Source organism: Scyliorhinus torazame, chromosome 1 (genome assembly GCF_047496885.1).
Source record: "Scyliorhinus torazame isolate Kashiwa2021f chromosome 1, sScyTor2.1, whole genome shotgun sequence".
NCBI classification, from domain to species: domain Eukaryota; kingdom Metazoa; phylum Chordata; class Chondrichthyes; order Carcharhiniformes; family Scyliorhinidae; genus Scyliorhinus; species Scyliorhinus torazame.
Window position 1 is genome coordinate 77,940,779 of NC_092707.1, and position 13,387 is coordinate 77,954,165.

The 13,387-nt window shown below is 40.4% G+C and overlaps 1 protein-coding gene across 6 annotated transcripts in view; it reads right to left on the reverse strand.

The window, feature by feature from the left end:
* taok3a (TAO kinase 3a) overlaps positions 1–13,387 on the reverse strand; it is a 176,873-nt gene that overhangs the window by 95,471 nt on the left and 68,015 nt on the right. For all 6 annotated transcript variants that reach the window (XM_072496958.1, XM_072496968.1, XM_072496920.1 and 3 more), the window contains 4 exons: positions 9,228–9,299; positions 8,950–9,051; positions 5,578–5,623; positions 446–542 (listed from right to left, as the gene is read on the reverse strand). In XM_072496958.1, coding sequence (XP_072353059.1) covers positions 446–542; positions 5,578–5,623; positions 8,950–9,051; positions 9,228–9,299 — 317 coding nt within the window. The remainder of the gene's footprint in view (positions 1–445; positions 543–5,577; positions 5,624–8,949; positions 9,052–9,227; positions 9,300–13,387) is intronic.

Consider the following 13,387-nt stretch of genomic DNA (forward strand, 5'->3'; position numbering starts at 1 on the left):
GCAGCTTGATAAATGCAATGGGATTGACCTACAAGTAATGGTCAAGAAGCCTGTGCTTTTAGATCTAAGTGGCAACAAGTTAAAAGGCACCTAATTTAAATGTCTGGTACATAGAATGATACTGCAAATATAAATTACTTCAAAATAAACCAAGCAAATAGGGTTCAAAGATATGAATGTAAATTAGTGACGTAAATAAGAGATTTCAGAGAAAGCTTCACTGTGACAAATGTTTGGAATAAATTACAGATAAATACCAAAGGTGCTGGAGTCATTCAAAACTTAACGCATTGCCATGATGTAGGAATTAATGTAACAGTAACAGCTCAAGTTGTGACAGGTCAAACAGTTTTCCCATGTACCATAATAGACAAGGAATTTCAGAGCTCTCTTTTAAAAAGACAATCAAGCAAAATTAATTTAGTTTCTAGTTGTATAATCTCACCTGTGAATCAAATTATGAGAATGCAGGTAGGCCAGCCCCTGCAAGGCACCATGGGTAATGGCAGCAATTTCCACTTCCTGAAGTGGTTTCTTGTGAACTATGAAGAGGAAATAAAGTTTGGAAAAATCAGAATTTCTAGACATATGCACCACACTTTCCTTGCATGTATCAAAATCCTGGAAATAAAACTTGTCACAAAATTCAATTATTAAAAAGTAGCATTAAATAGACAATACAATATTGTAACACTAAGCAACTGAAACAAACTTGTAAATTTGCTTCTATGCAGGGGAGGAGTTGCAACATAGACACATAAGCATCTCTCAAGAATAACTTTTAAATTTCATAGAATCATAGAAAAGTTACAGCACAGAAGGAGGCGTTTCGGCCCATATTGTCCATGCCAGCCTCAGGTCAACCCAGGTGCCCATTCTAATACCACCTTCCTGCACCCATGCAGCTTAGAGCACTTAAAAGTGCAGATCGAGATACTTTTCAAATAGAGTTTAGGGCCTCTGCCTCCACCACCAACTCAGGCAGTAAATTCCAGACTCCCACTCCCTCTGTGTAAAAAGGTTCTTCCCCATGTTCCCTCTGCACCTTCTGCCACTTATCTTGCATCTATGTCCCCTGGTTTTAGAATTCTCCACCAAGGAAAACAATTTTATCCTATCCATCCTATCTCTTCCCCTCATAATTTTGTACACCTCAAATAAGTCACCCCTCAGTCTTCTTTGTTCCAAGGAAAATAATCCCAACTTATCCAATCTCTACTCGTAGCTACACTTTTCTTGCCCTGGCAACGTTCTTGTAAACCTCCTCTGCACTCTCTCCAGAGGAATAACATCCTTCCTGTAATGTGGCGACCAGAACTGCACTATATTCCAGTTGTGGCCTCACTAGCTTTTTATACAATTCCGCCATTATATCCTTACTTTTATATTCTACACGTCTGCCAATGAAGGAGAGCATTCCATATACTTTCTTAACAAACTTATCTACTTGAACTGCTGCCTTTAGGTAACCCGTGTACTTGTACGCCAGATCTCTCACTTCATCTACCTTCCTTTAGTATATTCCCATTTATTGTGCACTTCCGATAACTGTTTGACCTTCCTCAGTGCATGACCTCACACATTTATGTTAAATTCCATTTCCTACTTTAATCGCCCACTCCACCAATCTATGGTATATAGTTTTGGAGAATGTAGCTATCCTCTACACTGTCCAGACTTGGCCAATCTTTGAGTCGTCTGTAAATTTCCCAAACATGCTCCCCACTTTCACATCAAATTCTTTAATATATTACACAAACAGTAAGGGTCCCAACACCGAGCCCTGTGGAAAGCCACTTGAAACAACTTTCAAATTGCAAGGGTAGCCATCGACCCTTTGTTTCCGAATTTAATAAACTAATTTAAATTTATCTTAAATGTTTTTCTTCCAGTGAAGCTTTACCTCATGGTGAAGCAACTGCCATGAAATAGAAAAGACTTCAGATAATGAATGTCAACATCAAGAACTTTTTGGTCAGGAACAGCATATATCATGGAACTGAAAGCAGATCCAAAGCATTTTTCCAGAAACATTTACGTATGTGCACTAATATGTTGCACCATGTAGCAAAATACAGATTAATTGCCACATGTTCATCTTAGCCACAGCAGGGGAGGCAGTCACTTATAAGTTGATGAGAAAGAAGTTTCAAAACATATATAAAGCAATCTATAGAACCCACTTGTCTGCTTTCCGAAAACCTATTGCACAGACAAGCTCTGCTCCAACTGCCCACTTGGTTGCTGCAAAGGCTTCCAAAGAAACAGGAAGTTTTAATATACGAGGTGGATGAAAATTACAAACATTATACAGAAACAAGAGGAGGCAATTCAGTCTGCAACTGCTTCAATAATGATAGCTTTGAATGCTTTTAATTCCAATTTTCCATCCTTTCTCCATATCCTTTAAAACTTTTCCAAGTCTACTCTCTCAAGTATTTCAACGGATCCTGCATGTATGGTCTTGTGCAGCAGTTTATTCTACCTTCCACTTTCTCTGTCTGTTAGCTTTGACAAAGAGTCATCGGACTCGAAACTTTAGCTCTTTTCTCTCCCTACAGATGCTGCCAGACCTGCGGATATTTTCCAGCATTTTCTCTTTCGTATATTTCTTCCAAAGTAAGGGCATACAGAACTGAATATTCCATACGGCTTATATGGATTTTCAAATTATTTTGCTTGTTTACTTCATATATTATTTCCATTACACAGTCCACAAGTACAAAGTTAAAATGACAGATTTTGTGGCGACAGCAAAGTCGTATTCAGTGCTCATCGTATTCAAAAGCAAATCAGACAGCAACTTGTGCCATGCAATTGAAATGTGGAAAGCAGGATGTTGCTGTCCAATTTGCCTTGTTCCTCCACAAGCTTCGATACAATGGTAGCTCACTGAGAGATTCAGCATTCAAGCATGCAACGGTTGTGATTGTCTACTCACTAGACATCCAATAAACATTCTAAGAAATGTTATGACATGTCCATTCAAGGATAAATGATTTTGTAATGGTGTGAAGAGTCTTAATTATAACCTCCTGGGACTGAAAATTACATGGAGACTCATACTTTCAGATTTTAATTATGGCTAGGGGTGCAGAGTTTAAAAGACTAAAAATTGAAAATCATTTTAAAATCCTTTTTTTGTTCCAACAAGCGGGATTTTCCGGGGGCCCCCACCCCAGGATAGAAATTCCAAAGTCAATGGGTCTTTCTTTTTTTAACAAACATTTTATTGAGGCATTTATGGTTTTATAACAACAAAAGATACAAATACACATGTAAACATAATTCAATGTGTAACACCACCCAGCCAAACCATAATTCAATGGTTCTTTCAATGCTCCACAAAATTGCCAGTCCTACCCACAATGATTCCAGTGGCAGCGGGACCAGATTTACCCCATTATCTCTTAATCTCATCTTTCTGTCCCTCATTTATGCAAATGATTTTACACTGAACTAAATTTAGTAACTTTGATTTGTGTTGTGTGACTCAATAAGGTTCCTTATTCTTATTGGTTGAAGGGACATGCTGTTGCTTGTCCTGCTCACACTGGTCCCAAAGACTCTGTAGAGGACTCTACACTCTTCCAGAAAGAAATCTTAGCAAGAAGTCCAAGGGCAGCAATCTGGGTTTTCAAATTTTAACCAAGTTGAGTTTGAAAAAGCAGTTTAAATTTAAAACACACATATTACAGGGGTGCTCGTGTTTTCCCATTCTTTCTTCACAATGAGATAAACATTACGGTAAACATAATGGGAGGGCTCCATGGTTGAACTTCAAAATAAGGTAGTCAGATCATTTATATCCACCACACAGGACAGATTTCAAGGCCAAGCCCCTGAAAGGGGAGTTTAAGCCACCACCTTCTGAATCAGAAGCGAGTGCCATCACTTAGCTACAGCTGCCCTTCAAATCGAAAGGATTTTTCAAAAGGCACAAGAGGAAAATGCATGATTAATTCCTTCAATTTTCTTCCTTTCTGAAAAGCACATATTTCTTTGATTTCTGGTCATCCTTAGTCCCTTCACTCAAACAGTTGTCCTTTACACAGGAGGGTCTACATTAATTTTGGTGTGCTATGAGATTGTTGAAGATATCAGAACCAAGTCTATTCCTGAACCCACTTAGTTTCAGACATCCACTTCCAGGTGATTGTTCAAAAGCAGCAGAATACAGACTGATTCTCTTTTCTTAATCCAAGAGCACAATGGCCAATTGTAAAGGCTATCTGCTATATGAACAAATTACATAAACTAACCCACTAGTTTGGAAATTGAATATTTCTCTTATAGGTGGCTCATGAGAGATTAGACAAACCCATACATCGACGAAAAGGTTCTTTTTCGGAATGGCAACCAGTGACGAGTGGTGTCCCGCAGGGTTCAGTGTTGGGACCACAGCTGTTCTCTTTATATATTGACGATCTAGATGACGGGACTGAGGGCATTCTGGCTAAGTTTGCCGATGGTACAAAGATAGGTGGAGGGGCAGGTAGTATGGAGGAGGTGGGGAGGCTGCAGAAAGATTTAGACAGTTTAAGAGAGTGGTCCAAGAAATGGGTGATGAAATTCAACATGGGCAAGTGCGAGGTCTTGCACTTTGGAAAAAAGAATAGAGGCATGGACTATTTTCTAAACGGTGACAAAATTCATAATGCTGAAGTGCAAAGGGACTTGGGAGTCCTAGTCCAGGATTCTCTAAAGGTAAACTTGCAGGTTGAGTCCGTAATTAAGAAAGCAAATGCAATGTTGTCATTCATCTCAAGAGGCTTAGAATATAAAAGCAGGGATGTACTTATGAAGCTTTATAAAGCATTAGTTAGGCCCCATTTAGAATACAGTGAGCAATTTTGGGCCCCACACCTCAGGAAGGACATACTGACACTGGAGCGGGTCCAGCGGAGATTCACACGGATGATCCCAGGAATGGTAAGCCTAACATACGATGAACGTCTGAGGATCCTGGGATTATATTCATTGGAGTTTAGGAGGCTGAGGGGAGATCTAATAGAAACTTACAAGATAATGAATGGCTTAGATAGGGTGGATGTAGGGAAGTTGTTTCCATTAGCAGGGGAGACTAGGACCCGGGGGCACAGCCTTAGAATAAAAGGGAGTCACTTTAGAACAGAGATGAGGAGAAATTTCTTCAGCCAGAGAGTGGTGGGTCTGCGGAATTCATTGCCACAGAGGGCGGTGGAGGCCGGGACGTTGAGTGTCTTTAAGACAGAAGTTGATAAATTCTTGATTTCTCGAGGAATTAAGGGCTATGGAGAGAGAGCGGGTAAATGGAGTTGAAATCAGCCATGATTGAATGGTGGAGTGGACTCGATGGGCCGAATGGCCTTACTTCCGCTCCTATGTCTTATGGTCAAATGGAAAACTTTGATTCACACCCTTATTATTTGTTGCAGGCAAATCTTTAGGGTCCTGTAAAAAAATGTATATGCCTACATAAAAGTTGAAATACAACTGAACTGGACAATAGCGATGTACTACATTTGAATACATGAATTTATATTTGAGGCCAAACACTTACACAATCTTCAGTTTAATACCATGAAAGAAACTCACCTTCCAATAAATCAGAAGTTGACCCTAGGCAGTATTCCATAACCATCTGAAATTAGATGACAATCTTAATTAAGGAGCATGTATGACATTGCATGTATTACGGCAAAATTTAGATTCAAAAAGGAATTAGATACATTTTTTTAAAAACAAAATTTTAAGAGTTGCACCCACTGTTCAGCACCAAAAGAGACCATTCGAATCAATGGTCCACGCCAGTGTTTATGCTCTAAATGACCTTCCCCCAAACCTCATCAGTATATCCTTCTATTGTTTTCTCCCTCATGTTCTCATCTAACTTTCCCTTATGCATCTATGCTATTTGCCTTAACTACTCCTTGTTGAGTGCTATTAATTAGAATCTCTAAAACAGAGCTGAGTACATTGCTCCAGCTGAAGACCAAATGGACTCTAGTTATGAATTCAGAAGCGGAATTTGAATTTGCGCTTCAAATGTGCAGCTACATGAAAGGGGAAAATATGTCCATTACTGAAACAGGAACCAACTCCAGCATCGTCTTTATAGGCCTATTGGAGGGCCAGCCTATAAATCTCCAATACATGTTTAACTTCTAACTAAAATTATTAAATCCGATTTATTTTTTGTAATAATCTTTATTGTCACAAGTAGGCTTACATTAACACTGTAATGAAGTTATTGTGAAAATCTCCTAGTCGCCAACCTGTTTGGGTACACAGAGGGAGAATTCAGAATGCCCAATTCACCTAACAGCACTTGTGGTGTTTTCGGGACTTGTGGGAGGAAACCAGAGCACTCGGAAGGAAACCCACGCAGACATGGGGAGAAGGTGCAAACTCCGCACAGACAATGACCCAAGCCGGGAATCGAACCTGGGACCCTGGCCAAGAAAGTAGCAAATAATTTCCATGAATTTTGTAATGAGTTGAGATAATGGAATTTTATTTGTATTCAGGGACCTCCAGTATTTAACTAGATAGATAAATGTTTTATTCAGAATAAAGATAATCAGGATAAAAATAATGAGGATGCACCCAAATTGTTGAAAAGTCAACTATCTTGTCTAGTTGGGATACATCCAAGGTTCCAGAGAGGAATAAAGATGTGAATGGTAGAGACACTGGACACAATCTTCCACTCCTCCTTGGATATAGGGGTGGTGCCACAGGACAAGAGGGTTGCAAATGTTACATCCTTGTTTAAAAAAAAAGTCAGATATATCTGCCAGCCAGCAAAAGGCCAGTGGTAGGAAACCTAGACAACAACCTGGAGTATTGTGATGCAATTCTAGGCACACTTCAGGGTGGATGTCAAGATCTTGGACAAGGTGAAGAGCCGATTTATTGGAATAGGAGTGGAGAGGAGTGATTCCAGTTAGGTGGAGAGCACAAAGAAGCTGAGGTTGTTCTTCTAAGAGAAGATATCAAGAGATTTGATTGATGTACATCATCATAATAATTTTGATTAAGAGTGACGAGGAGAAACTGTTCTAACTGAAGGATCAGTAACCAGATGAGACAGATTTAAGTTGATTGATAACAGAACCAGAGGTGACATTATTTTAATTTACACAGTTGTGGTCTGAGTGGGTGGTGGAAGCAGATGGTGGAAGTACTCGAATAGAAGAAGAAAAAATTTCATAAAAAGATTTACCATACCTCGAACCTCAATTGTTTCCCAGACTCGTACTGCCCTCATCTCCTCTGGAGAACTGTCACCCCACACAACGTCCAAGTTTATAGTTACCTTTGTCTCAAGATCCAACAAGACTGCCAACGTAGCACATTGTTTCAACCTATTCTTGCTCCATGGAATTTACTTTTTCCTACCTCAACTAACTTTTGCTCCCCTCGCTCAGTCCTTTTTGATGCCCTTCTGCGCTTCCATTTTTCTGACCCTAACACCTCTTTTTTTTTCATAAGCACCCAGTCCCTTGACATCTCCAGCTCCCACCAGAATAGTCTACAAGCATTCACCCCTTCCTTGAACAGGGGCTCAACTCGTTCCACTAACTCTCCTCTGCCTGCTTAAACTTGCTCTTATATTAAAGAACTTCTCATTTGGTTCCATGCACATCGTCCAAATAGGAGATGCTGCAATGGGAACCTGTATGAATCCTAGCTATGTATTTTATTCCTTGGGACATCATTCCACTTCTATTCAAGTCCCCTTACTCACCTCTGGTACATTTACAATTGTATTGGTTGCCACTTCTAGATCTATATCCATTTCTGGATTTGCTGTCGATCCACATCTGCTATAAGCCACCCCACCCTCCTCTTTGGTATTCAAAAGGAGTACATCCAAATATGTATATCCCCCACTTCTTTTAGTATTCAAAAGGAACTGACCCCTCCCTCCATCCTGGTCTACTCTTCCAGCGTCCCCAAAATCCACCTCCATTCCCCCAGCACCTACTTGTGCAAGCGCAGGAGATACAAAACCTGTCTTTTCACTCCTCCATCCCGACCATTCAGTCCCACAAACTCCATCCAAATTATCTATGCTTCTTTCAACTTTGTATACTATATCTGATGCAGCCTCCTCTACATTGGCAGAGACTTTATGCAGATTGGGTGCATCACTTTGTTGAACACATCTGAAGTGTGAACCTAAGCTTCTGGTCACTTGCCATTTTAGTTCACTGTACCACTCTCATGGACTTCAGCCTGCTTTGTTTTAGTTAAGCTCAACCAAAGATTGAGGATCAGCACTGTATCTATTAGGAACTTTGCAACCTTCGGAACCCATTATTTGAAAGCATATTTGATTCAAATCATAATTACTGCTCCTATTTTTCCAAAATCATTGTGCTATTGCTATTTATAGCTCCTCTAAACCAATTTATGTTGCTTTACTTAACCCATTATTACTCCATTTCACTCTGCACCGTTATTCCTTTAATCCTTTTCTCCTCAAGTTTCCACATTTCTTTACTTTTGCTCAACTCTTACATCTCCAACTTCTTCCAGTTCTGACAAAATATCAACCACAAATTTTAACCTTTTCTCTCGCTCCAGATGCTGCCTGACCTGAACATATCGTGCATTTTTAAACTTTTCATTTTGGGTTTCCAACATTTGCAGTATTTTTCTTTTTAAAAAAGCCTTCAAAATTTAGCCCAAAAATATAATTAGCTCCAGTAAAATTTGGTGCCCACTCTGCATTCAAAATGATTTGCATTTTACAGTTGAATGGCTTCATGTAGCATTTGAATGTTTAGTTGGTTGCAATAAAGCAGTTGACTGGCGATTTTCACCAATGGACATGGGACACTGCTGCACATCAGTTTCCAATTCTAAAACATTTCTTATATTTTATTTACCCATTATATCCCTTTGGTTTACTAATTATACAATATGGTTAGATGAAATTTGGAAGCATTGCCAACTTACCCAGGCAGTGTGTTCCTTTAGGTAACAACCTTTGTATTCTATAGTATTCGGATGTTTGAGCTGGCGGAGAAATTTTACTTCTTTGATAATGTCCTGCCATTTCTGCAAATAATCCAGGTTAGGTAAATTATAAAATGGATTTTTATAAACTTCACTGAGAAATATTAAACATATTTATTGTCGCTGGTTACTGCATAGCAACATACTACTTCCTTCAAAAATCTCTTAACACAATAAAAATGTTTTTCTTAAAAATGTTAAATTAAAATATTCCTTACCTCTGTTATTTGTTTACCACTATAGGACATCTTCTTGACTGCCACCACCTCAGATGTGCGAGCATTTCTGGCCTGAAGGTTAGATAGACAAAAATACTTTCAATTAATGTGTTCTTATTGTAGCCCTGATAAAAAGTCACACATCCGAAACGTGAACCCGGTTTCTCTTCCCACGGATGCTACCAGATTTGCCCGAGTATTTCTAGCATTTTCTAGAATTCCAGGATCTGCAGTATTTTGCTTTTGTATTAGCATAAAATTGGAGAATTTGAGTGTTCAGATATTGAAGCTTTGCTCAGAGTTTGTGGTGTTGATAGGGAACAGAAGGAGCAAATTCTGGTCGTGGAAATAAGAATGGAGTTCCCCCCCCGCCCCCCCAGTATTGAACAGGAAAGAAATTGCAATCATCCAACATTTGGCGTCAATGAATCTGACCAAGTGTTACAACATAGTGTTCTTTACATCTGGAAATTGTCTCTTGACACCTCAAGCACAAGTACATAAAAGATAGCATGTAAACTTTTTTTTAAATGGGGATAGGGTAGGAGAAATCATTGCTCATGACTTTATTTAGCAAATGCAAACAAAGTCCCTAAGCCAAGCAGTTTCTTCCGGTCCTGCTGTGTTGAGTGTGGATAGGCCTCTGCTGAATCGTGGATTGGATATTCTTCTGTAATGTGGTGCAGTTTGCACTCTCCCACAGGCATATAGGGCATTAATGCCCCATCTGTGGAGGTTGGCCAAGCAGAGGCCGTGGCCAGTCCTGAACCTGTTCAGGGTGGACCACTCTTTCCAGGGCATGTGTGCACGTGCAGTATTCTGTTACGGAGTATGAATGCGCAAGTGCTGTGGTTCGGGAGCTGGTGGTAGCTGCACCCCACGTTGAGCCAGCTAGTGTGGCTAAGTTTTTTCTGGACTTGACCTTGGTTGCAGTTGTTTTTAGATGTTCCCAGAATGTCAGTGTCCTATCTTAGGTCACTCAGAGGTGTGTTGGGAGGTGCTTTAATTTGTAGCCATTCATTTGGATGTTAAACTCTTTACTTGCTTTTGCATTGTAAGAAATGAGTTGGACATTTTTTTGCAGGGTTTGGCTCGAGTCGGCTTCAAGTTTTGCGTTCTTCAAGTTTTGACAAGTCCTCGTTTAGGGTCCGGTCCAAGGTGTTAAAGTCGGGGGCTTGAGTTGTGAGGCAGATGTCAATGGCATGACTAATAGGAGTGAAGCTAATTGGGAGGCTGTTTTCTGCAGATGAGCTAGAGAAGGGCGAGGTCATTAGTCTTGTCAAATGCAAAAGAGTGATCAACCATTTGTTCAAGAGGAATCAGTGATTTTCACCAAGTTGATCTCAGTACTGCAGCAGAATTAAACCTAAATTAAAATGAGCCAGAAAGAAAATTTGGAGAGAGATGCACAAAGCTGAGTAGAGACAACCCGAGTCATGCATGCACATCTGACATTGCAACGGTGTGTAAGCTTAGATGATAGAGTTTGCAGTATGCCTCCCTGGTGTCAGTCATTCTCTCAGCTTACTGCTAGCCTGGAGAAGGTCTGGAAATCTATGGTGGTAGGGGAAGATTTAGGTTTAGCATGACTTATTACTTTAGTATTCAATGCCCTATTACAAAGTCAAGTAAATAGTCATTGGTTTTCTTAATTGCCTCAGTCTGCCACGTCACCTTCAAAGATTTGTGAATGTGAACACCCCCCAGATCGCTCTATTCTTGTACCACAATGCCACCTGTCCCAACCCCCCTCCCAAATCATTTATTTTTAGTTTAGATTCTTTGGGAGAAACTGTCTATACAGTATTGCTTCACACGTATCCACATTAAACTGTATCTGGGCATGTGTCTGCTCATTTCACCAGTCCATGTCTTCCTGAAATCCTGCTCAATTTGTTAAGCAGTACGTCATGTGCCGTCAACGATTTTACAAATTTGTACTTCCTGCACCCAATCTAGGTAATTTCAGTGTGAAACTAACTTCTGGTTGCAGTTACCTTTTTTTAAACCGGTCTCTAGGATGCCAGACTGCTTGTTTGACAGATCAGTAATGGATCAGCAAAAACCTTTGCAAAAGAATTTCCACCATCTTTAGTGCCTGCCATGAACACAATTGTCCTAGTCTGGTAATTTGCTCTATATTTTTTTAATTCATTTATGGAATGTGGGCATCACTGGGTAGGCCAGCATTTATTGCACATGCCTAACTGCCCTTGAGAAGGTGGTGATGAGCTTTTTTCTTGAACCGCTGCAGTCCATATGGTGCAGGTGCAGCCACAGTGCTGTTAAGGAGACAGTTCCACGATTTTGACCCAGCGGCAGTGAAGGAATAGTGGTATAATTTCAAGTCAGTGTGGTGAGTGGCTTGGAGGGGAACTTCCAGGTGGTGTTCCTATGTGTCTGCTGCCCTTGTCCTTCTAGACGGTAACTGTAATGGGTTTGGAAGGTGCTGCCGAAAGAGCTTTGGTGAGTTCCTACAGTGCATCTTGTAGATGGTACACACTGCCACCCTGTAAGTCAGTGGTAGAGGAAGTGAATGTTTGTTGGAGAAGGGGTGCCAATCAAGTAAGCTTTGTCCTGGATGGTGTGGTGCTTTTTGAGCATTGCTGGAGCTGCACCCTTTCTGAGCAGTGGAGTGTATTACATCACATTCCAAACATCTGTCTTGCAGATAACAGATAGGCTTTGAGGAGTCAGGTGGTGACCTGGTCTTGCAGCCACAGTATTTATATGGTCAATGGTAACCACTCCCCCAAAAAGGATGTTGATAATGGAGAATTCAGCGATGGTAATGCCATTAAATGTCAAGAGGCAATGGTTAAATTCTCTCTTGTTGGAGATGGTCATTGCATGGCATTCGTGTGGCACGACTGTTACTTGTCAATTGTCAACTCAATCCTGGATAATGTCCAGGTCTCGCTGCATTTGGAGATGGACTGCTTCAGTATCTGAAGAGTTGTAATGGTGAACATTCAGCACTGAACATCCCATTGATTAAAATTGAGTAACATTTAAAGAAACAATTCAAATAGTCCAACAAAAATAAACTCCCATAGAAAAACAAAACTCAGCAAGACAGACCCATCCATGACTCACTCAGGAAGTTAAGCATAGTATTAGATTCATAGAAAAGGCTTATAATTTTGAAATAAAACTGTAGCAAATTAGAGGATTGGGAGTGTTTTAGAAACCAGCGGAGGGCAAGTAAACCAGTCAGAAATATTAAAAGATATTGTAAGAGTTTTTGTAAGTATATTGACAGAGAAATAAGGAGGAGTAGGCTATTCAGCCTTTCAAGCCTGATCCGCCATTCAATATCATGGCTGATCTGCTATCTCAGTGCCATATTCCCACTTTCTCCCCATATCCCTTGATGTCATGATAATCCCAAAAATATCTTTCTTGGCCTCCACAGCCTTCTGTGGTAGAGAATTCCATAGGTTCACTACCCTTTTGAGTGATAAATGTTTCCTCATCGCAGTCCTCCATCCATATCCTGAAACTGTCCCCTGGCTCTAGATTGCCCAACCAGTGAAAACACCCAGCCTGCATCTAGTCTGTCCAGCCTGTTAGAATTTTATACATTTCAATCAGATCCTCCCATCCTTCTAAACTTGTGAATACAGGTCCAGCCGAACCAATCTCTTCCCACAGGACAGTCCCACCAACCCCAGTATCAGCCTAGTGAACCTCCGCTGCACTCCCTCAATGGCAAGTATATAATTTCTTAGGTAGGGAGATCAAAATTGCACGCAATATTCCAGGTCTAGTCTCACCAAGGTCCTGCATAAATGCAGCAAGACATACATGTCTACATCGAAACTCAAGTCCTCTTGCAATGAAGGCCAACATACCATTTCCCTTCCTAATTGCTTGCTGCCCCTGTCTCTCCACTTTCCTTGACTGGTGTACATGGACATCCAGATTGTTTTGTACATCCACACTTCCCAAGATACCATCATGGTTACATGAGACCACAAAGGAGATAGACGAATGTGTTGTTGAAGAGAAGGATCGAATTATGACAAGAACAGTAACTCAACAGAACAGTAGTTAATAGTAATAACTATGAAAACAGGAGCATTAGTAAAACAGGTCTTGCTTACAGGTCACCCTCTTCATAGAATCATAGAATTTGCAGTGCAGAAGGAGGCCATTCG